The 24,989-nt window shown below is 37.6% G+C and overlaps 1 protein-coding gene across 6 annotated transcripts in view; it reads right to left on the bottom strand.

The window, feature by feature from the left end:
- The window catches only part of BIRC6 (baculoviral IAP repeat containing 6), a 176,039-nt gene that overhangs the window by 126,954 nt on the left and 24,096 nt on the right, over nt 1–24,989 (bottom strand). For all 6 annotated transcript variants that reach the window (XM_084283516.1, XM_084283518.1, XM_084283517.1 and 3 more), the window contains 5 exons: nt 22,558–23,955; nt 13,409–13,558; nt 8,745–8,970; nt 3,698–3,858; nt 830–961 (listed from right to left, as the gene is read on the bottom strand). In XM_084283516.1, coding sequence (XP_084139642.1) covers nt 830–961; nt 3,698–3,858; nt 8,745–8,970; nt 13,409–13,558; nt 22,558–23,955 — 2,067 coding nt within the window. The remainder of the gene's footprint in view (nt 1–829; nt 962–3,697; nt 3,859–8,744; nt 8,971–13,408; nt 13,559–22,557; nt 23,956–24,989) is intronic.

Here is a 24,989-nt window from a genome sequence, read left to right as displayed (position 1 = left end):
GCATTAAAAATACACAATGTCAAACTGATCACTAAACAAACTACATTGAAAAACTGACAACTACTTTAGGTTCACTTGAAGTCTTTTCCCAGTGAGATCAGTAGAGCTAACTGACAGTTTTCGAAACACTTTCAGGTATGTTACATGAATAATATAAATGCAGAGAAGGACTAGGACATAAAAGGAAAAAGTGTAATGAAAGACTGCTGAAAGGACCAAGAAAAGGAATCTTAGTTCTGGAACTGATTCACTCCTACTATGAATTTTCCTGTTCAGAGTCAGTAGCTCTCCTCAGTCAGATCCAATATGACTACCTTTCAGAGCATCTCTTGCAGATTTTGTGGAAGAACACTCATTAATAAAAATGATAATAAAAACAGGCAGAGTAAGTCTGATATGACTGAAAGTTAACATGATTGGTTATGAACTCTTTACCAGTTGTTTATAATTTTCTGAGTTTACCACAGCAATCTCTGTAAAAGCCAGGTAGACAAAGTAAACTTCTGTCACAACTACATAAGAAAACCAAGTAAAATACTGCAGGTATTAGTGTAAGATAGAAAGATACCATATCAATCAACTTTATTTCTCAATTCAAGTAAATACTAAACTGCTTTGAAGCACCAAAAAACTCCAGATCAGTGATTTTTTTGACTTTCAAGTCATACAGCAAACAGACCAGTGAGAGAGGCAACATTGAGCAGGGCTGAGAAATGGGTATGTTTCAAATGGCTGAGAAATCTTTATGGAGAAATTCCAGTATATAATGAAAAATAATTTTTAAAAGCTCCTATTTTAAACAAACTGTAACAATTTAAGTAAAACTTACATTGTGGTTCCTCTACATCCATATACTGCATTTCTTCATTGAATTCAACTGGTCCTGGCTTTCCATTTCTCTCCGTTTCAATATTATGAGCTGGAGATAAAGGAAATGTGATCTGTCTGTCTACCGCTGCTTCTGAAGAACAAAAACATTAGTAAGATTTGTCAGCATTGCTTCAGGTTCACAAAAAAGCAGAAGCAGTAGCTTAAATTGCAAATGCATTAGCTTTCTACCCAAAATGCTACTGCTAATGGAAGAACAACACATACACAAAGGTGTGATTTTCATATTAAGATTGCAACTGCAGTTGCAGTAAATAGTTAAAAAAAAAAATTTAAAAAAAAAAATCTTTATTTGAATGACCTGTAAACCACTTGCTTGAACACCACTCAAGTTATTTTCTTCTAATAATCAACTGCAGATTACTCCTTAAGTACTTAGATTCCAGTAGTGAAATTTTGATAAACTAAACTGAAAATAACTGCATTTTTCACGCTGAGCATCAGTATATTGTTCTGATAACATCTGAGTACAGTTCTTTCTTCAATTAAATGGTTCTCATGAATCATAGATGAAGAGGACATACAAGCAAATAAACAAGAAACATATACAGTGAATTAAGTGGCAGATCAAAACCATTAGTTCCAACCCGGAAGAATTATGCCTCTGGCCTTCTTGTTATTACACACTGCACAGTTAACTGGCTCCAGGGGTCTTGTCATACGAGAAATGACTGAATAAATTTTCTCCCCCTACTGATCCTCCTTAGGTCTCACTACCTTAACAATTCAGTTCCTTTCTCTCCTTATGGGGGGAGAGATGGGAGTTAACTGAACTTCAGTCTGAATATTTCATGCATTTTCAAGAGCCATCAAACTATTCTGAATATTACTTTTTTTTGCTGTGATTAGGACATTTTGGTTAATATCCAGCACAGATAAGTCATCTAGGTTTACTTTTCCTTATATTGAAATCCTGTCTAGAACCCTGTTACTTCACTCAACAGGGCATGGAAAGAAGGCAAATGTCATTAAGGCCCTTTTTCAGAAGGCAAGATAGGAAACAATCACATAGTAATACTTAAGAGGATGTTGGTTCGCTGGGGCTTCCCAACCAAGAAGAGAGAGAGACCTTGCAAAGGTTGCCTTGCAGGCACTCTCACATCTCTCAGCCCTTTCCAGGTTGCATATGTATACCCTGCCCCCTGTTCCATGCTTTCTCTACCATACCCATTAGAGAGAAAAGCAAATTCCATTACACTCCATGTAAGGAAGTGAAGTGTTGATTTCTGGAAGAGTTTTGTCAAGTCTTAAAACGAAAAAAAAGTCACCATTCTTTAGCATTTTGCATCAGAGTTGAAGATTGTCAGACTAATTTCAACACCCAGATCTGCAGACCCAAGACCAAATGGACTGAATACTAAAATTCATGCTGAAAGCAAAGTGGGATCCATACAGAAAGGCAACATGGTTTGTCTGTCCTAATTTTTGCTTTGATAAAACAAAATACTGCTACATATTAAATGTAGGTATTACTTCAAGCATTAAAAGGAGGAAGAAGCAGCAAGAACATCTGACTGTTGTCCTGTGCTCACAGCTAGCCCTGCTAATAAAACTGCTAAACCTTCCTGTACACTGAAAGAATACACTTTCTCCAAGAAGTTCACTATGTTAGAGTATTTTATTCTTGCACAAATACCAGTTTATAGTATTTCTATAAGGAGGCTCTCCAGAACACCTTTTTCTTGTTAGATGCTGGGGGATGCTACAGAGTGAGTAGTTCTAAGAAAGCATGTCAATGATTTTTCGTACGCCCATGTTCCTTTTTAAAATTTAAAGGTCTGTTACCCTTGTTTAACTGGGGTGCTGTTATTTAGCGTTACAATTAAAAGGGAAAAAAAGAGCTTGTATTATCATGCTTGCTCTTCTCCCCAAAACATTTCATATCCAGCAGCCAATAATATCTGACAGCAAGAGTCCTCTGAAATACTGGAAGTTCCTGGAAGCTTTTCAGAAAGAGGTGGCCAGATAAAGATCACCAATTAACGCCTCAATGAAAGAAATACCTTCCGCCTTTAGCAGACAGAGCAAGAGGACATGCAATGAATACTCTCACCACAGGAAAATCTCAATGGAGGCACAAGCTCTTCCACAGCAAAGAAGTGACTTTGCACTTTATTCTACCACTTTACAGGTTCCCTGAGAGCTAGTAAGATGCAGAGTCCAGCTAGAAGTCTTCCCAAGGCAAGAGAATTCATATCTTTGGTCTACACTGTCAAGGCTGCAAGGAACATAAGATGAAATCATATTGCAGTCTTCAGACAGCTTAGTTAATAAGCCAGATGACGAGAGAATTCCCAAGGAAACCAGGTCTTATCTAGTGTAATCAAAAAGAGCCTCACAATTTTCTCTTACACATCCAAGAGGCACTAGTGAATAATCTCCTTCAGTGAGCCAGAACAATAATCTCTTTTAGCTTTTTTGCTAAGATACATGTATATTTAAAAAAGAGCAACGCTTGTTTCAGCTATCGATTTCTACAATGAATTACAATTGACAACATATTTATTTTAATGACTGGAGGATTCAAGCAATACAGAAAAACAACTTGTTCAACCTTTTTAAACTATGCACTTTCACATGTAGAAAATTCAGTATTTTGAAACTGTTTATCGAGTTTGTTTTCCCAATTTACCTTTGAACATGTTAAGTGAAAAAAAGAACATGCTCCTGAGATATAGAACTAAAGAAATAAAAAATGAAAATATTTACATAATTTCAACCACATCTTCCAGCATATCTCACAGAGAATAAGGAGCTTGAGCAGAAAAAAACCACAAAGTTTTTAAAGAGATCTTACGTGCTTTCTTACCATTGACTTTCCCTAAGCCTGGAGCTTTATTTTTCAGTAAAGTCACTTGGATCTGGGGAATGTTTGTGATGTTTGAGTTCAAAACGAACTTGAAGTCCACGTGCCCAACCATACAGGCTTTTGGAAGAACCAGTTCAAAGACATGCTCATCCCAGCTGTTGCTGTCAGGAAACAAGAAAACAATGAGCCACTGTTAAGATTCAGATCAAGCAGACAGCTTTACCCAGTGCATTCTTCATCTATGCATATGTTCTTTAAAAAAAGAAAAAAACTACTCTGTGTTAGTTAACATACACACCAATTTCTAACATAAAAGCCTTTCAAGCTGTGATTGACCACCTTCACTTTGTAAAGAACACTTTAAAAGCCAATTAATAAAATAAGGGAGGGTGAGTCAAAGACTGGATAAAAGCAGCAGTGAAAAGATTCCCTGTTATCTTCATTACAGTCCTGCTATATACAGTCCATATTACTAAAAATATCAGTTTCGTTTCTAGAAAAACATTAAACGAAAAAAACCAACACACTAAAAAAGGATCTTTCAGTTGCTGAACAGTATAAAAACATGAAAGTAACTGCGTTGCAATCTTGCAAGTTGGTCTTCTGTACTGGGAAGTGTTAAACATGGTCACTTTTCAGTATTACAACAGCTACATCTAGAATGCTCAAAATACTACTTTCAAAAAAAAAAAAACAACAACAATTTTTATTTTTTAAATACATCTGATAATTTATACAGCATGAGAAGTGCTTCTTACCAAGTATAACACACTTATAACAGATTCCAGGTACACATAAAAAGCTTAGTTTTAACTCCTCCGGTTTACAAACAGACCATTTGCCCAGTTCCTCCAGTGGCTGGAAATGACTTTACAGAACACATCCATTTAAGAAATTGTAAGCTTTATCTTTAAAAAGCAAGGTGTAATACTTCTCATACACTTGCATGTTCCTACTGTCTGCCTACTTGCATATAAATATATGAATTACTAACACTTTCTATTATACCACAGGTCACAATTGAGATTCTCATAATTATTTAATCTTATTAAACCACATCTACTTAATTTTATGCCACCGAACAAAGAAGAGGAGTTAAAAAGAAGTGTTACAACAAAACAGCAGAGTATATTGCTGAAGTAATTTCTACGTGATACAAAGGGACTACAATTTCAATGCTTTCATTTCTAGTAACATTAAAATGGGATCATAAAATGTATTTTTAAAAATAACTGAAGATATAACAGAGGTATTGCCTTTCAGATAACAAAGGTGTTCATAACATGGATCTACACCCTGGTAACCTGCTCTAGTTGGAGGTGTCCCTGCCCACGGCAGGTTGATTGGACTAGATGGTCTTCAAGGTCCCTTCCAGCCCAAGCTGTTCTATGATTTATGATCAGAAGAGGCTTAGGAAAAAACTCTAAGACACTGGAGAAGCAATATTTTTTATTTATTTTTTTTTCTGCTGAAGTAAACAAGATTATTCCTTCAAACTCATTTTGCATATTGTGGAAATTTAGAATTAACCACCAAATCTGCGAATGGTTTCATTCTCCCTTCACTGACTTTTTTGGAAGTTAACCATTTGCCTTCTCTAGCATTCTTTCCACCTCAGCAATGCCAGATGCACTGAGACCTCTGACAACGAAGAGAGAATTCAGGGGCTTCATTGCAATGGCAGCAAACAGCAGCCTGTCTCAGAAAAGCAGGGCTGGCAAACTAGTAAGCGGGCAGAAAGGCAGCACTATTTATGCTATGGCAGAAAACTTCTAGACCAAGAGGAAACCAGAAGCCAAGAAGCATAAACAGCATTTGCAATTCAGACAAACATGGTACAAACCACACTGTTGTACACCTCTAGTAATTTACTGCTGATCACACAGAAAACCAGCAACAGGACTTCTGAAATTGCATGCCAGCTTCCTAGAAGCAGCAGTATCAGAAATTATTTATTTTGGGGGCTGGCCAAAAACAGACAGTATACAGCTTGTGGCTTTGATTTAAGAAGCAACAGTCGAGAATTTTCAGCTATGGTACAAACTCAGATATGCGAAATAACAAATATCATCCTACAACTCCAGGGAAAAGCAAGCATTAACACTAAGACCACATCCGAATCATTCATACCTTTCCTCTGTCCTTTAAGATACTTAGCCCACTACAAAACAGGCAGGTTTTGTTTTTTGTTTTTTTAATGTGTTTTGATATTCCTATGGGGTCGTGTAAAACATGGAGTGAATGAGACATTCAAAGGAACACTCAAAAGCCTTCTGAACTACCAAGTAATATTCTGTTCATCCAGTTCAAAACAAACCTGTGGTACAAGTAGAGAAATGAATACAAATCACTTGGTCTCAGTTGTCTGTTGTACTCAGTGTGTTGGAAGATGCACGCTGCCATACCAAATTAGAACGGCAATTTGCTTACCCTAGAAATATTTTTGAGAGAATTCAGTAGCAGATGCCCTAAAGGAAGTTTTAAGTATCTCTCAAAAGGCACAAAGGGAATAATGACCCTCCATGTAGGTCTCACATTAATATCCAATAGCAAAGAGATCTTCTCATACCTGTGGCAATGAACAATCTAATGTCATGAATAAAAAAACTCTCCCTTTTAACCAGTTTCTGAATTCCCCATCTCTCTGTTAAGCACATCCTTACATTTGTGTGCAAATTTTCAAAGAAGACAAAAAAGTCATGTACTTCCTCATTATTTTCTCAATGTTTCAGTACGTGCACTCCAAATGTAATTTTTCTCTGATAGCCTGAGTTACTTTAACAACTTTTCTCACCTTTGGAACCCTCCTAACTTTACAGTATCTTTTTTAAAGAAGAACACATAATCAAGACTATGTTCTAAATGCAAATGCACCATCACTCTTACAACTAACTATGACATGTTTTCCAACACCCCTCTTCATACCTTTTCTAAAACATCTCATCAATGTTTGATCTTCCACTACAACTCCACTTTATGCTGCACATCCATTTCCAGGCAATGACCACTGGAAACCACGTGAATAGCTAACTCTTCCTTCCTTCACTTACTTTCAGAGTATCTTCTACACAGACATATTTCCCACATTTCAAAAAAAATCGAGACCAAAAAAAAGGACACTCAGATGTCACTGTTTTAGCAAAAAACCCTAGGAATTCATGTATTTTTGAAAAATAATTCACCCAATTTAACATTCAAGTTAAAATTTTCACTGAATAGGAAACACTGATGTTTAGATGATAATTCATATGGTAAAACAGATTCTGCTTTTTCAGTTTTTCTTTGTTACATAGCCTTTTAAAAGTAACAAAGTAGGAATGAAAAAGTGTAACATAATGACCTTCCCTGAAACACATTTATAGCTTTATTTCCTTCTAGCTACTTGGGAAGCAAAAGAATTACCTCTAGCTATTTGGGAAGCAAAAGAATTACCTTATCAAGTTGCATTACTCATCCATCTAAACCTGTAATCCCGCATCTTGATAAGAATCAGCATAAGACACTCAAAGAAAAGATAAAAGAAGCCTCATATTAAGTCAACAAACCCTGAAATCACAAAGTTTCTTCCCAGATATCTTTTAATTAAAAACTAACTTTGCTCTCAACCTTAAGAACCTATATTTTATCCTACAAAGGGGCTGTAATTTGATCATCTTCTAAATGTGTCATTCGGCAGCTGCTGAAGTTCTCCATTACTAAAACAAAATTTTCAACTTTACCTCTTTACATTCCTATTTTACTTTGCATCAGAAGTAATTCTTTTCTTCTAATTCAACAAATCATATTTTAATTCACTTCGGTAGATTTTTAGTTTTTCAACCGTTGCTGGACACAATAATCAATAGTTGTAACTGGAAGTTGTTTTGCATGGAAGGGCCTCCTTTCCACTTGGCACAGAGTATTTCACTCACGCAAAGCAAAATCACAAGATAAAGACAGCTTTCAAAACCTATAACGTACTGCAAGTTTTTAACCATAGTTTATGAATATTTAAGTTAAAGCAAGTTCAGTTTATGTTAGGTGTCAGCCCTGTAATGCCTGCAACCCTTACCTTCCAGGCCTGTTTACCCATCTGAAACGTCTCATTAATGCATGCTAGCTTTCACTTATTTCACACCTTTCTTTCCCTTCCCCAATGAACTCTAGCTCCCCTAGTGTCTTTGGGCTTTTGTTTCCATCCAATGAGCATTTAGATTCTGCATTAATATCTAAAACTTAGACATCAGTGGGATGGATGTGTAACAGCTTAACCCAAAACACCTTGTAGTACATTATTACTCACTTCTCTTCAAAAACACACTATATAACTCATATTTAGACTTTGTCTTTCCAAGTATTTTAAAGGAAAAAAAAAACAAACACAACACACATACAAAACTAGCTAAGCTAGGTTTTAACCAACTCCTCAAGGAGACTGCTGTTCCAGCCTCTAAAATCCCAGAAGAGTTCCACGTTCACACACGTGCTGTGTCAGCACAATTCATATCAGTGGAAATATTGCCTACATTTTAGCACAGCAAAGGCACTATATTGGCTCAAGTAAACGTCTCACATATAAACATTTTACTTGACAAGAGCAGATATAAATCCACACTCTATTTTCACATTTTAAGATAAAATGCAACACAATGTGGTTTAGGACAACGACTACATTCATACTGGCACCTAGAGCTTGCATTTTCTGACTAAAAAATTGCTAAGAATTTGCGTATACATAAGAGCGAATCAGACTTTTTATAGAACAAGAATACCTAATTCTGGCAAATATGCTTGTCTAATTATATAAGGAAATACAACTTTGGTGTATAAAAATAAACGATTTCAAAATGTGATTTTTCAATTTGTTTCAAAGTCCATTACAGCAACTACGGCATGCAGAGCTTCCTTGCAAACTACGAAATAAGGATGGCTATCTTTGAAAACACGCACTCTTAAACTTGCACACTATTAAAAATCAATTAAATCACATGAAATTTGTGATTACACCAGCTACACATGCTAGTTAAGCAATACACACGATTCTTTTTTGTACCATTACCCTATTTACCTGTCTGTCTGTAGCTTCCAAGTTCGAGTATGCTGAGCTGCATCTCCATGGTGCTGCTGGTGCAAGTGCTGAGGATGCCTCCTTTGCTGCTGCTCTTGCTGGACTTCTACCCAACAGGGAGGGACAGTGGCTGAAAATCGTGGTGTCAAGGTCTCAAAACGGGTCAGTTCTACCAGGGATGTCAGTGTTTCAAGGGAAAACGGCTGGTCCACCAAAAGATCAACTCCTGAATAATTACAGAACGTATATACTTGTTATACAGATGTATTTATTTCCCAGAACATCCTATAAACAGTTTGAAATATAACCAAACTGCTGTAAGTAAAATTAATGTCTGTGTGACACAAAAATTAAAAAAAGTGCTAGCCCTGAAGCTGAAGCCAGTATCCTTTGAAGCTAACTAATTTGGAGTAAGTTTTCTAAGTACTGAGATCTCTGAGCAAGCTGTCTGAGATTCAACCAGAAGCATCCCAACAAAGTTAGACAGCTATACTTTGATGATATAAAGCTGATTAAAACATTTTTATACCCTTATGGACTCAGAGAAAAAAATAAATACATTCCATGAAAACATCCACATGGAATTACTATGCAGTCAAAATATTTTTATCACTGTTGTTTAAAACATTGCTTTGGCACCTGCCTATCAATGCAGACTTATTTTATGGTAGATCAGTAGAATGCTTTGGAAGCTCTCAGTTTAGCTTAAAAGAGGAATAAAGGAAAAACAAGCATGCTTTATATAATGCACTGAAAAGACACTGTTCCTAAACAAGTATCTTGTCTTCATATTCAAGTCTTGCCCTGAGGAAACAGGTTCACTGGATAATAATCTAGAGTTCTACAAATAATCAGGTTTCCTCCAACAAAAGCATTGAAAACATTAGGGAAAATAAGATATGCATAATGACCATTTTCTTAGATTCTGAGCATTTTCTCTTAAAAATACGTTTCAGAAAAAAAACACAACAACTTTTAGTTGTAAAGGAAAACTCAGCACCAAAAGAAATACCACACTCTCAGTGCAGAGTCTGAACCTAGACACTATCTTGCAAAGCAAGCATGAGTGAAATCAGTAACAAGATCACATCCTCTAGCTTGAGAGGAGAAAACACGCACAATTCTTCCAGAAAAGTGAAGAAGCTCAAGATGAGAGACCCAGGGTCAGGCAGAAAATTCACTCATACTGCAGAAGCTGTAACTTCTGCTTTTTAGTCTATGAGGCGCGAAAATGCTAAAAAGATTAAAAATGCTGCAGAAATTTAATTTTAATAATACAGAGAACACTTTCGTTTTATTTATCTTTTACTGCCAAATATGAACCTTATTAACTGTGTGATATTGCAACAAGAACTGAGATCATAGCTCAAACTGTGTATCAGTTCAGTATTTCAATAGATTGGCTTTTTTGCTAATTTGCTGCCCTTCCTACAAAAGAAACTGTTACAGATTCAGAGCAACCATATACATCAGGCCCTGAAGCTGAAAAATTAAAGACTTAAGTATGCTTGACAGCACTGGAAAATTATCTTCTTTCGCAAAATTACATGATTTTTATTGTACTGTAATAATGAGTTACAGTAAGTTGAAGTACTAGTAGCAAAATAGAAAAGGTGTTTCAAACTGGTTCCAAGTTGCTTCTAAAAAAAAAAAAAAATAAGACATATTTTACATTACTTTACCACAAAAACACCCCTTCCCTTAAAAGGAAATTGCAATCAAGATGCATGACCTGGTAGACCTGGTAGTGTTAACACATTTCCTTCTACAACAATACCCTTTAAAATGCAGCCAAACTGTAAATGCAACCGTTCCAGAGTGCCTACAGTGGCAAAACAAACATATGAACAAAATACTCGATATAATATGTACAATAGACAGACAAAAGCTTGTGCTTGTCACTGGGGGTTCTATCCTGACCACAGCTACAGTTTCAGAGAACACCAAAGTGATTTCATAAAAACCGCCTGATGCTGTCTGCCACCAACTGTGACATGGGACATAGGTTAAGGCTTTATGCTCAGTCAGATCAGCCTAGGAGTTCGGTTCCCCAGAAGAAAAAGCCTTCTGTTGAGCTATGTCTGTCTGAAAAACATGCACAGAAATGGACAAAAACATTTCTTCTTGACATACCTGGATTAAAAGAGAAGCAACGCTGATGTGATGGATGCTAGGGGCAACGCCTGAGGATGATCCCTATCACTCTGACAGCTTCATTACTTCACAGGATGTTTGCACAGTCCTAGCAATCACTCACACACAAATTAAGACTCAAGTATTATGGGCACAAATATTGTTAACCCAAGTAGCTCTAAGAACTCTTCAATCTTTTAGGTTCAACCCCCTGCCTAGCCCCTCATTTGGGGGCTGGCTTCCAATGATTATCCAACTTCGCACAGCTTCTAGGAGCTCCGCCTGAGAGCACAGCAGAAGAGTACTCGATTTGTCTGACCGCTGCTGTTTCCAGCATCTCATTGGGAACAAGCACAGACCAAGACCAAGCAACACTACCCTCCCTGAATTATATTAGTGCTTAAAGGAAGACCTGCAACTTGTGGGCAATTTAAATGTGTAACTGTTTAGAAGTCCACGCATAAGTAAATCTGTTGCATTAGGTCATATTTCAGCACGGTCTATACTGCAGACTGCATGGAGGAGAGTTAAAAAATAAATAAATAATTTTGCCATCACATTACTGGCAGAATTTAAATGGTAATTATCATCATTTTGATTCATCAGGTTGGTCAAAATTACCCTCTGAGTGGAAGTCACTTAAATCTGTTGATAAGCTATTGTAAAGGGAATGTACCTAATAAAGCAGATTTATGTCCTGAATATTCACATTCTCTGTGAAGCGTTTGCTGCTTTATTTGCCATTACCAGAAGAAAGGTGCAGAAGAAAGCCACAGCCTTCCTTCCCTCACGTATGTACAGCAGTTTATTACTGAGCAGTTTTCAAACTTCAGGAATGGCTCCTTTGGAGAAAGAGTAGCAGCAAGAGAAATTCAGTCCTCAAAGCCATAGTGCAGAGCAGAAGACAGCAACTGCTGTACTGCTGCGTAGAGGTAATCTTATACTGAAAATCAACTTTTCCTTCCCTTTTGATTTCCTTCCTGCTTGCTAAGTAAAATCAGGAACCTTACAAACAGAGCCCAGAACAACGCATCATAGGGCCGGGTGCAAGTAGGATTGTGGGGAGACAGACAGCAAGTAGGCTGGTGACAGTGAAGATGCCATTCATTATCCAGAACCATCCCTGTATTGCCACTCAGTCCCTCCCAGCTTCTCTGTCCTCTGCACCTGCAGTAGGTTAAAACCCACGTCACCCACAAAAAAAATAAACATCGTTTCTCTGACAGTCATGGCCGCAAGAATAAATTACATTCTACCATTACTTTGCCTTCATACTTCACAGATTCATTTTTTTTCTAATTTAAGAGTCATCGGTTTCCTGCATAGCCCTACGACTGTCCCAACAGACATGACCAAAACCTCCAAACTCCAACCCAACTGAAATAATGTGTCTCTATCAACAACAGCTGCAGGTTAAATCAAAATGAAAAACACAACAGTTTTACAGTTCTCTCATCAACAGTTCCCCCAAACAACCACCACCAAAACATCTAGACTATACTTCAGAAACCTCAATATGACTCAAACCTTCCTCGGGCTTAACCAACAAAATTAGATTTGTTAAGTCTTAGTGCCAAATTATTTACAATGAAGCATACTTCATGTGGACTGAGAAAAGATATGAGGGCCCCACAGGAGCTCACATAACCTGCACACACACCATTTTCTCCTACAAGCAGGAGAAGACCCTCCTGTTTTTCAACCTTTTTATGTGACTACTTAAATGAACATTACCTCTCACCAAAGCACTTGGTTTACCCAAGTGGGCCAGGATACTACAAAAGCAAGCAGATGGCAGAACTGGTGAACAAGAACTGCAGTAAAGACCTAAATATCATGTTTAAGCTAAAAATGGAATTTGGACAATTAGAAACAATTGTTTCTTTCAGTCCAAGGGCAAACAGCTTTCCAGGAAGCAAACTGACATGTAAATGACAGCAGATTTTGAGCAAGGCTCAACCTAAATCAAGTATGAGAAACAGAAATCCAAGAGTTAATACCTTAAGTTTATTTCACAACAACAACTGCACTACTTCAAGTATAGACACCATTAACTTTGCTTAGTATAGACACCATTAACATTGTGTGCAAAAATACTTATCAAATAAACTTTGCAAAGTTTTCTTAAGTAGAGCTGGACGTCGTCTGCAAGAAACTAAGACAACTTTAGATGATGAACATATGATTTTTGTTCCAAATAATCAGTTCAAGCCTATTTAAATTGTGAGGGAAGTTCAGTGTCTGCACAATTACCTGTTTTTTTCCTTGTTTGCCCTGCTTATGATAACACGCAGTGATTGGAAAAACAATCAGTTACACAAAAGAATTTTTGAGAATTGGGAAGTGCTAAAATGTTACGCTTGTATATAAGCACTGGCAAATATACATAAAAATTACAGAACTCAACCGCAGGGTAATAAAACAAAGTATAAAACAACATGCTATTAAATAACTCACAATCACTTCACCATGCAACTTCCAAGAATAATAAAAGCATTCTAATTAGGTATGTTTAAACATGTACAATTTACCTGTAATGCCTGGACTGGAAGGGTTAGATAAGGGCTTGGCGCCTTCTGAAGACTGTTCTACACTTTTGGAAAGGGATCCATCTACGAGTATATCAGCTTCATCTATGTCATCACAGGTTCCTCCAATCTGAAGGAAATGAAGTTCTCCACCTAAAATCATCACAGACAATGAAAGAAGCAAATTTAGACAGGCATATGGTTAAACTTGATTCATAAGACAAGCTTCCAGACAAAGTGCTACACAATTATGACTACAGTCATAATTATACAGGACCTGGAACATGAAAACTCATTTTGCTTTATTGCTACGACATTTTTCAGGGTGAACTACCAAAATACTAACTTCAGCTGTGAATGTCACAAAGGGAAAGAAAATATTAGGGAAGAGGGGGATAAAAGGCAATTAACTAAACAAGTCCCAGTAGAAACCCCGATCATAACGATTGTGATACTTTCCATAACCCAAACCATGAGTTAAACAGAAACTGTTCCACCACGTCAGCTAAGGCCTTCATACTTTGTTTGTACACATTGCATACGTTTCCTTTCCAAGTTTGATATCTGAGAATTGAACAAGTCGTTTTCCCGCTGAACTCTCCTAAATAAAGGGCTCTTCATATCTTTTATCAGACTTCGAATAACAACACTGATCAGTACAACAGTCAGAAGGGCAATTCCAAAATATTCAGTGGCCAAAATCTTTTGGTGAAATCCCGAAATCATTCAATGAAGTTGCCCATCATAAATGACAGAACTCATCTGTGCATATCACTGGTGGTAAACAGAGAAATCACTGAGAAAAAAAGTAAGGTCATGGAAAAGTGTTTTTAACCGTTTCAGTAGTCACAAAAATCCCAATTACTGGAATATATATAGAGAAAAAAGAAATCCTGGAAGGCCTTCTATGTTTTGTTTTGTTGTTTTTTTTTTCCTCTGAAAATTGATAGCAGAATGCCCTTCAGCACCTGACTCGTTATGAAAAACCCTGCTAGTCAAACTGTCCAGGTCAACTGAAACAAACAAACAAACTTGAGATAATGTAGGTAATAAAAATCCAAAATAAAAGCATAATCAGCAGGTCCATGTTTTGCACTGGGGGAGCAGGAGGAAGTGAAACACACAGAGATTAAGGCACAAAGAGAGATGGTGCAAGGTTTTACTGGATCTCAGTAAGAAAGGCCCATTAAAAACACCTTAATAACATTACTGTTTTAACAAGACTGAATAAAAAGAGGACTATTAGAGCTTGAATCACCAAAAGTAGGAACTGCCCAACAGACAGAATTGGTGCTACATGCTGTGGGAAAATCTATCTGGGGGTCAGAGTGATACTGCACGGAAACAGGGTTCTCAGTGTCTGAAGGGACATAATATTTACTATCCATATTTTACATTTTATCTCTTTAAAACAGCTATTTTATTAAACCCCTAAGTCATTTGCTGTCGGGCCTTTCTTACAGAGATCCCACACTAACTCTTCTGCCCTCCACACACCCACCCCGATGCAGAACAGTATGTCAGCAGTAGATGCCAAGAGCAGAGAAAAAAAAAGAATAGTTCTAGTAAATAATGCTTAGGGTGAACTTCCTTAAGATTATATTGCTCACAATTATGGCAATTAACATTATATAGCTCACAACCACACAGCAATTTTCTTAAACAATGAGAATTAGGGACATGTTAGGAAACTCAGCTCCGTTTGGTGGTAAGCCAAACCTCAGTTCTTTCCCATTCTGTTTACTGCCCAAAGATCCATGATTTGCGTGATCTCAGTGATCAAAACCCGAGAATCTCCTGTCCTGGAAATTAGCACAGCCGAGTGAAATGGAAGTTCAGACTGACCGGGGCATTTACCAGTTGTATGGCTCAGAGCAGGAGACGGGGAAGTTGTGGGCTTGTCTAAGGGAACGTTATGCCAAGGTCTACTCAATCTGTAGGTGGTTGGATTTGTTTTGTTTTAACCAACAATCATTTTGGAATTGATAATGCTGGAATTGATCATTAGCTAATGAATTAGCTGCCAATAAATTGCTAATTGGTAATAGTAGCAAGTACTGCTAATTAACAACAGCAAAAAAAAAGCCTTATGATTTTAGCCACACTACAAGAAGAGCAAGTCCCTGAATTCCTAGAAGACTCCACCACTCTTCGAACAAAATCTCTGTGCTAAACTTGAAATGTCTCACTTTTTCTTGGTTTTAACACGTTTCTGTAAAAAAACTTTATCATGAACATCAGCGATACTGTACTAGCCTATAAATTAATTAGTGCCTGTGCAAGCTTTCCAAAACCCTGCGGGTGGCTTTGCTTCTGTGTCACAAAAGAGGTGGTTGTTCTCACAGAACATCTCAGGATGACCTTCTGACGTTGCCTGCTTATTTGTTGTAGTGTTACCATAGCTCCTGTAGTCAAGTGCCAGGAAAAAAAATCTGTGCAAAAGTCAATGCTGATTTGTCATCCTTGCTTTATTTATTTATTTGCTTACTTGTTTATTTGAGTTCTTACTTGCTCGTGGTATGTACTACCAGACTGAAAAGGACTCACTCATCTGGTACTTTCTAATTCTAGTAGCAAACATCGTAATTAGTAGTTTACCTGAAGACTTCAATGCTTGTATCACTTTTGGACAGAGATGACAAATGCTTCTGTTGCACCAGCAAGGAGACATTAAAGCTCACACTGACTTTCTCAGTGATCATAAAGGAGAATAATTAGAAAACAGTATCACTGTATTTCCTGAAAATAGCAGGTAGAGCATTAAAAACATGGGTAGAGTCATAGAATCATAGAATATCCCGAGTTGGAAGGGACCCATAAGGATCATTGAGTCCAACTCCTGGCACCACACAGGTCTACCCAAAATGTTAGACCATGTGACTAAGCGCACAGTCCAATCACTTCTTAAATTCAGACAGGCTCGGTGCAGTGACTGCTTCCCTAGGAAGCCTGTTCCAGGGTGTGATCACACTCTCAATGAGGAACCTCTTTCCTCATGTCCAGCCTAAACTTCCCCTGCCTCAGCGTGACACCATTCCTGTGGGTCCCATCACTGGTGATTAAGGAGAATAGGTCAGTGCCTGCCTCTAGTTTAATTCTGAACTGTATTTAAAATCTGTAACTTGCTCAGACTTAAGAACCTGGTGGGTTAGTTACACATATGGAAGGTAAAAATCAGAAATCCATCCAAATGAATCCCAAGCTTCCTTCCATCAAACCAGCGATCAGTTCCAGGAAGGCAGCGTTGGCACAAGTTAGAGGACATGTCAGAGATGAGGCCACTGCAATCGAAGCCAATCTGGCGAAGTGTTTGATACACTGAAGGTATCCTGCATCCTGGCAGGAACTTGGAACAGTGACACAGATGTCGACAGCTATCACAACACAAGCACACAATCAACCAATACCCCAAAGACAAGGGCATTAAGACCACTAAGCCATACCACAGGTAACTAGCCAATAAACAAGGGTTGGTTCCTACATACCAATTCGGAACACCTGTAAGATTTCCCCAAGAAAGCTTCCCAAAGCCTCGCTCTAACAGAATTTTCTCTATTCTTGGACATTTCAGCTGTAAAATTCCATCCTGGGTCACGAAAAAATAGAATGTGATTGACTAGAGACGAGTGAAAGCTACCATGCCGGGCAAGGAATAATTAAAGGCATTATTATGGGAAAATGGAAAATCAGCTAGCCAGCAGTTCTGTAAAAGAGGTTCTTGTGAGTCATAAGATGAACCCGATTCAGCTTCCTGCTCCAAAGTGCAAACGTCCTAGTGTGTACATGCACAGACAGTATGTACAGAGCGCAGTTATTAAACAGAAAAGAAGAATTCCTTTAAAGACATCTGTAGGATTACTGTGGCTGTTTCTGGGTCAAGAAGCATGTGGACCTGAGAAGATCTTTTGGGAAGGGAGAGCAATACTTTTTTTTTTTTTTTTTTTCTTCTTTCAAAGCCCCCGAGGGAAGTTTAAAACAACTGAGGTATTGAGCTGATGAAAACAAATGGCTTGAGGTCCCCACTCCCCTTTGTAGGGATCTTTGCCATGTCAATTAAGGACGGCACAACTGACTCCAATCAGCACAGATAATACAGACTAGAGACCAAAAAAAAAGAATTCATCAAGGACATTGTGCATTAGAAGAAATTCTGTGAATAGGCTGTTACCTCTCCAATGCAGAAGAACCTCAAAAACAGGTTGATCTCCTTCTGAAAGGGTATGTGTAATTGATCCTGACCTTGAGATGATCTCCTTAGGATCATTTCCAACAATAATTCTGGCAAAAAACCTCAGCCCCTCCCATCCCCATTAGATCCCATCGCCTATGAAGGCAGAAAATTGAAAACACTTGACTGATTCCTCAACTTCAAATATGTTAATGCACAAGGCTGACAAAGCCTAGTGACAGAGACAAATAAGACATGAAAACAGAAACAGAAAAAAAGCTAGAGAGAGTGATAAATACACTCCATACAGCTCAAGAGCAATAAATTTGTTATAACCGAGTGGCACAAGATTTGGTGGCGTTTGTTCTCAAATGTGTGGAAGTGCCATCCAGTTCTGTCAAGCTTGCTGCAAGAAATATTATCACATACAACTCATTTTTGACAAGACCAAACTTAGGTCTAAAAATTCACTATTTCCTCGACAAAGGAGAGTGACAAAAATGCAGCACCACAGGCAAGAACTGGGCAAAATTAGGTACCCAAAACGAATGCCCCAAAACATGGCAAAATAGACATCTAAAGAAAAAAGTGCTTATAGATGAACATATAAAACAACTGCTAAGGTATTAATGTGCAGGATGGGTTACATACAATGTTTGTGGTCTTCTTTAACGTTTCCTTTTTTTTTTTTTTGAGTAATTTAGAAAAAGACAATATCCACCAGAACTGATCCAATGTACTCCAGAAAACATGACGTGCAAGAAGCTGGTTATGCAACTGCAAATGGAGCTGGGAAGCAACATGGGTAGAAAAGAGGATTGCTAGAATAAAAAAGCAGTGAAGTTCCTCCTTCTTATGATGATAACAAGTAGAAAACTTTCTTCTTCCCACTGCTTTTCCCCAAACTACTTCAATAATTAAACTGAAAACATTAACTACATTAATTTAGGGAACTACTGAAGAATCATTTTTTAAAACAAATCAACCTTCTGTTGAGACTTTTGCTAGATGAAATGCAAAACCAAATACTAACATTTTCAAGGGGATCAATATGGAAATGATTTGCTGCAAAACCTTCACTTGCTATGGATATTTCAAAAAGTAGATTTGTGAAAGAATTAGATTGCAAACTTCAGGTGAGCACAATCCAAGAATACTTCACTGACTTGAGTGTTCAAGCACTCAAAAGCCACTATACAGATTTTAGCACTTACTTAATCATACAGTCTGGGTGAAAAGTACTTGCTTTATTTATCATAGCACCACCCTGAAAGTTTCTACTTCTGAGAGCATTTGATTTATTTGAAATGCCACCCCACTTTCCTACTTGATAATATTTCTTGAGAAAGCTTCAAACGTTGAAGTTCCTAACATTGGTAGCAATGAAAGACTAAGGAAACAACCCAAAACAAGAAAAGAATATAGTTGAATGCATGCTGTGGACTGTTTACTTAAGCAATCTTTGGTAGGCCTGCAATAGTTAGAAGAAAAATGATTAGATGAAAACAGATTTATGAGTGCGGTGATAACTGTTGCCCTTGAAATTTACCCATCCAAAACAAATTATATCTGGTCCTCTTAAACACCAGATCATAGAGGTCAAGTACCACTGGAAGGCCACTCCACTGCTATGAGCCTGCTGCATAGTTTAATAATAAAGAATATTTTGGATGCTACTGAATTTAAGCCAAGTTTCATATTAATGACACGATGCAAAAATGTTTAACAGCCTCAAGTGATGACAAAGCACTGCTAAGAGGGATATTAACCATAGTTTACCTTGGCCAAGGGTAAGAGAAGAAAGCAAAACACAGAGAGATTAAAACCTATTCTTTGCTTGACAGAACTGGAACCAAGAATATACTTCACCACCTCACCCCAGAGGTCAACTGCAGACACTCCTTCACGGAGAAGCACCTGAGGCTGACACCAAGGTGCAACATTTTTAAGTGGGATAAGAATAATTATTCCCAACCCACAAAGATGATTGACGTCAAATGCAAGTCGAAAACATCTTTACATAAAAACATTCAAAGCCTGAAACACCCATTCACACAAATATATTTTTTTCCAGTTATATCTTAAGGGCAGCTACAGAGAGAATTATGATCTACCAAGGATGCTGGCATGTCAACAAGCATCTTCTGCTGGAACAGGAGAGAGTTGGCTTTTCTACATCCAAAACTTGGAGATGTTCAAGTACCTTCTCCCACCACCTGAGCAAGTAAATAGTAAAGAACATACCGCTCAGCCCATATTCTTGAATGCTTTTCCCATGACCTCCAAGCACTTCCAGTGCATGTTTGTTCAAAAGCATTTACTTAACACGTTCACCTGCGTCACTGCACTGCAAGCTACCTGCTAGGATTAACATTCTCCTTTCGACACCAGTCTTCCTTACACGGTCTGACTGCAGCCACATCCCCTACATGGTAGTTAAGACAGAAGAGCAAAGACTGCGAAGGGATTTTGGAAGAAGCCTAAGAAAACTGCACTTCAGATAAAATAATGAAAAATCTTTTTGGCCATCTGGCAGATAAGCAAGCAATTTTACCCACTTACAGTAGCAGGATTAATGGACTGAACGCAAATTACGGGAAATCTATTCCTTACATTGTCACTCAAATATACACCTAGATATAGAATGGAAGAAGTTAAATAGATAGTTGAGCTTTTTGGTTTGCTCTTTCTTTTAGTATTTCTGAGTTTTCTAGAGTACTGTTATTTATATTTCAGATCATTCTTTAAAAAGCTCCAAATTTCAGCATGAAGGACTCAAAGGTTTCAGATGTATCTTGTATCAGATCCTGAAATCCAGACTTCTAATGAATATTGGTCCCTAAACATTTGTGATGACTTTGTACTTAATTTCTCAAAAGAGAAAAAACTATACAAGCAGAAGTGACCAAAATGCAAAATACATATATACGTGTGTGTATATATATATATAAATTGAAAACTTCTAAAGATATTTAAACAACCAAAATATTTTTGAAATTCATTTTAAAATGGTTGCAGAACAAAAAAAAACAACACAAAACAAGTTCTAAATAGAGGCACAGTGGGTGTAAATCAAAGGCAAGAATAATCAATGAATAAAAAATTGAAGAGTTATTGAAATACTACATTCAAAAGGGGAAAATTGATGGCAGAGGAACAAATGCCTGTGTTTTTTTTTTGCAGGACCACAGAACAAAAAGAAAATCCCAGTCATCTTAAAGGCAGCAAGAACAAAAGAACTTGCAGGCGAAGGTATTTATAAATTACTAAATGGACACTATAGCACTCTCAGGAAAAAAAAAAAAAAAAAAAAAAAAGAAAGAGGTTTTTACTGAAAAAGTAGAATGATGTGCTTGCCTATTATGAATAAGACAAACTCCAGTCAGTAACAGAAGTGGTAATTATAAAGGCAGAAGAGACAAATACTCCTACACACACAGAATAAATGCTCCCAGATCAACAGACCTGCGTCTTGCATCCAAGGTCCCAAAACAGGTTTAGGTAATACCAAACTCAACAAGAACATCATTACCGTACACGCTAACACTGGATGGGAAAAAAGCATGCACAGGAACAGCAAGCCCTTTAACTTCTGTCATTAGCCTTAAACACAAGACAGACAGAATAGATTTCATGTGAGAATTAACTGAATAGCAGTACCATCCTGTGGGAAAATGCTTAGCAAGGTTGTTTTTATACGGGATTTGATGTTTGACCAGTAGAGGTAAAAACATGACATGTATTATATTTTTATAAATATAATTTTATATATGAAATATCTACATAATACATATAGTTTTCAAAAGCAATTAATCTTTGGGTTAGAGTTCCGTTTTAACTAGGAAAAAATGTGCATTATTAAATAAAGCTCAACCAGTTTATTAGCTGTTTCTACTAAAAGAGGACAATGTAATAAATCCAAATGTTTCCATTGGCAATCTGTACATATCAATACTAGTTGCTAATACTCAATGCATTCAACTGTATTAAAGAAGTAAATATAAAGTTTCCAGTGCCAAAACTCACAGCAGGTATAGGATAAATACAGAGTCCTTAGCAGACAAAATTTTTACAATAAACTAGACTATCTGAAAAAACAAGTAGGACTGATTTAACAGCCACTCATCTGAAGACTACCTAATTAACATGATGCGACCAAGAAAGGTGTAAACGTGACAACTGAAATTCTAGTGGAGGTAAAGTTCAACATGGTATCGGTAGGAGTTCCTCTATAATGTGTGAACCATCCCGTCAGCTTAGCACTTAAAGAGACTAAGCATTTCCACGGTAGCTGCATTCGAGTGCAGGAGAGCTAGATGGGACATTGGCATACAGAGAAATTCTGGGTTGTAGGGACAGGTTCATCTCTTCTCCTGTGAAGCAGCAATCAGCTGGACTTCAGTTAGACTCCTCGCCCACCCGCCCTTTACCCCCAAAATGTACTGTGTTTCTTAAAAATGATTTAACAATCCCACATACATGGTCCTGGCTCTCAGAGCCAAGACAGAATAATTCCAATTGCAAAAAGGCCTAAACAGAACCAGCAGCCCTGTCTGAAAGAAGACAATCTTACTAACTTGTCACTGGATTGAGGTACAAAAGCATCACCTTCTCTGTTCTCTAGAATATCTCCAACACTTACAGAAAACATTTTTCTGAAACACCTATCTCCAGCACAGAAATAATTACATTAAAAAAATCCTTTTGTTTTGGATTTAAGCAGATCTGTGATGCTACAACAACAACATTAACCAATACGCAACCAGGACATACCCAACAGTAATCCCCATTTTAGACATGAAAATCCACATTTAAGAGGAGGAATGGAGCTCATGTTCTCTAGAACAAAAGTAAACTGTAGGTAAATTCAATGGCATTTGCCTATTACTATCTTGAAATTTATAGCCTGCCATCTAACATTCTATAATACAATCCAAACACGGCAATATAAAGCATTAAAAAAACATATTAAAAAGAGTCTTACCTTTGGTGCATGCACATAATCTGTCTGTGCCCGAACAGTATATCACAGAGACAAACATATCTGGTTCCTCAGTGCCCTCTTTTTTAGGTGGCTCCACTTTGGCCAGAATTTCGAAGTTCGAAAGATCTAGTATTTTTACATATCCTCCCTGAGTAGTTATTACCAGGTGCCCAAGAGTGGAAATCTCAGATCTTCTCTCTCTCCCATTGCCATTTTTAGAAGTTAATTGCATTTCCTCTACAGGCTCCTCACAGTCATCCTCTCGATTATCCAATATATCTGGTGGGAGCAAAATCATTGAGGTAATTGTGTCTTGGGGGTCTTTGATATGCTGGATTTTTACTGGTTCCTCCTCTAGAGTAACTATTCTAGTGGCATAATTCATTTTATAAAGCACTAGGTATCCACCGCTAACACTTCTCTGTTCAGGCTGAATTATTAAAGGAGTTGTTGGTACATCTGCTGGTGACTCATGTTGGATTACATCGATACTTGTGCCATTCACTACAGCAAGACTTGATTCTATTTCACCCTTCCTTCTATTACATAGTGCCGAGTTTAATTTATTTAAATTATTCAAGGCCTCTACTTGATTTATTGCACTCAGAGATTCGACAGGACAAGTCCGCAGTCCTACTAACAAATGAACTCCATCTGCACAAGGAGTGATTGAATCTACACACAGGTTCTCCTCCTCTGCAAACTTTGGCAGACGCAGGCACTGAACCAAAGTCCCAGGCTTGGGAACCATAGAGCTCCACTTGTCCGAGTCCGGAGAAGTTAGGTTGGCCGCAGCATCTGCAAACTGCTGAATGTAAGTCACAGGGGGATCCTGTAACAGCAACTGTTCCTGACTGTCCAGCTCCATTTCAATGATCTGTGGAACTGTGAAACCATCATCATGCATACTTTTACTCATAATATTGTTCATCTGTGAAAAAAGTTTTCCTGCTTTTTCATCAGACTCCTTAATGCTGTATAGCAGCAACACAGGTAAAGTCCTCCTTACCAGAGGGGAATTCAGTTCTGAGTTAGTGCAGGATTCATTGTCAGTTGATCCCTGTTCCGAGACACTCTCACCTCGAGTCCTGCTTAAGCCATCCAGTGACCGCTGAGAGTTACTGCTAACAGGAGAGGTAGCGGGTGATTTGTATGTTAAGAGACCTCCAGCTAATAAACAAGGAAAGGGAATGTTGTGTTGTTCCAGATGTTTTTCCTTCATCTTTTCGCTCTTACAGTTGGCCAAGCAGGGATTTGCACCGAGTTCTTCTAGATCCTTAACCGTGTCTTCCAGAACATTTGCAACAATTTCCCACTGCAGTTTCTCAGGTTGCTGAAGAATGCTGAGAGCTGTTATATCAAGGCTGACTTCCATAGTTTCTTTTTGTGATGTATGCCCTTTAAACAGAAATGATTAATGTAGTATATGTTTCAAAATAAAAAGGAATCGCATTACATGTATTATGGACTTATTCTCATAATTAAGGAAAAGTTTCTGCTCTACAGTTTCAGTATGTTGTAACATTCTGTAAGATCAAGACTTGTTAGTCATGAAACAAGAGAAAAGGTCTAGAAACATTCTTTCCACATAGGCTAATGGTTCTCCCAATTTTATCAACAAGAGTGAAAGTAAAGAAAACAGGACAATAGCTCTCCTGGTAAACAGTAAGATCTTTTCAACAATTATTTTACACAGGTTAGACCACCACACTAAAACCCAACCAATCCAGTCGATTCATTTCATGTTCCACCCTGTACCACCCCTCTTCCTAGCCAGCCCAGCACCATGTACAATCTCCAGCTCAGCAGATTCATTCTCCACTCTCAGCTGTAAAACACTTAATTTTACTCTGAAGTTTGAGTTACCACCACGTAACAGACAATATGAAGAGCTCGCTCAGCTGCTATAAAACACAACAGTGTTCAGATAGGCATGATGAAATTAAACAGCACTGCAAGAATAACAGTGAATCAGAAGAGTTCAATTAAGTAATGCAAAAATTTAATTGATTACAGAGGAAAAATCCAGCTGAGACTGAAGCATAAATGATAAAGCATCATCTTCATAAATACTTGCATTGAAAAAAAATGTCTTTTCCCTTGTGTGTATGCACATGCACATGTTCTTTACTTCCTTCCCTGCTGCTTTTGATTAAGCAGCGTAAACGAACTATGAAAAGCAAGCATGCAATCGTCCCACCCATCAAAATTTCTGATTAAACCTCTAAGAAAATAATGCAAACACCATATATAGCTTTGTACTGCTTCCATTTGAAAGCTTTCTTCAGGATGAGAAAAAAAATAAATTTCTATCAGAATCCATACATACAGAAAAACAATCAAGACAGAGGAACTTTCTTTAGCAGTCCTCTGAATTTAAAGGGTTTTGTGCAGCTCTGATTTGTTCCTGTTCTAAGTAAGTTCCTTTAACT

Source organism: Netta rufina, assembly GCF_964035555.1.
Source record: "Netta rufina genome assembly, chromosome: 3".
NCBI lineage: Eukaryota > Metazoa > Chordata > Aves > Anseriformes > Anatidae > Netta > Netta rufina.
The sequence above is the reverse complement of the archived record's forward strand: the minus strand, read 5'-3'. Positions and strand labels throughout refer to the sequence as shown.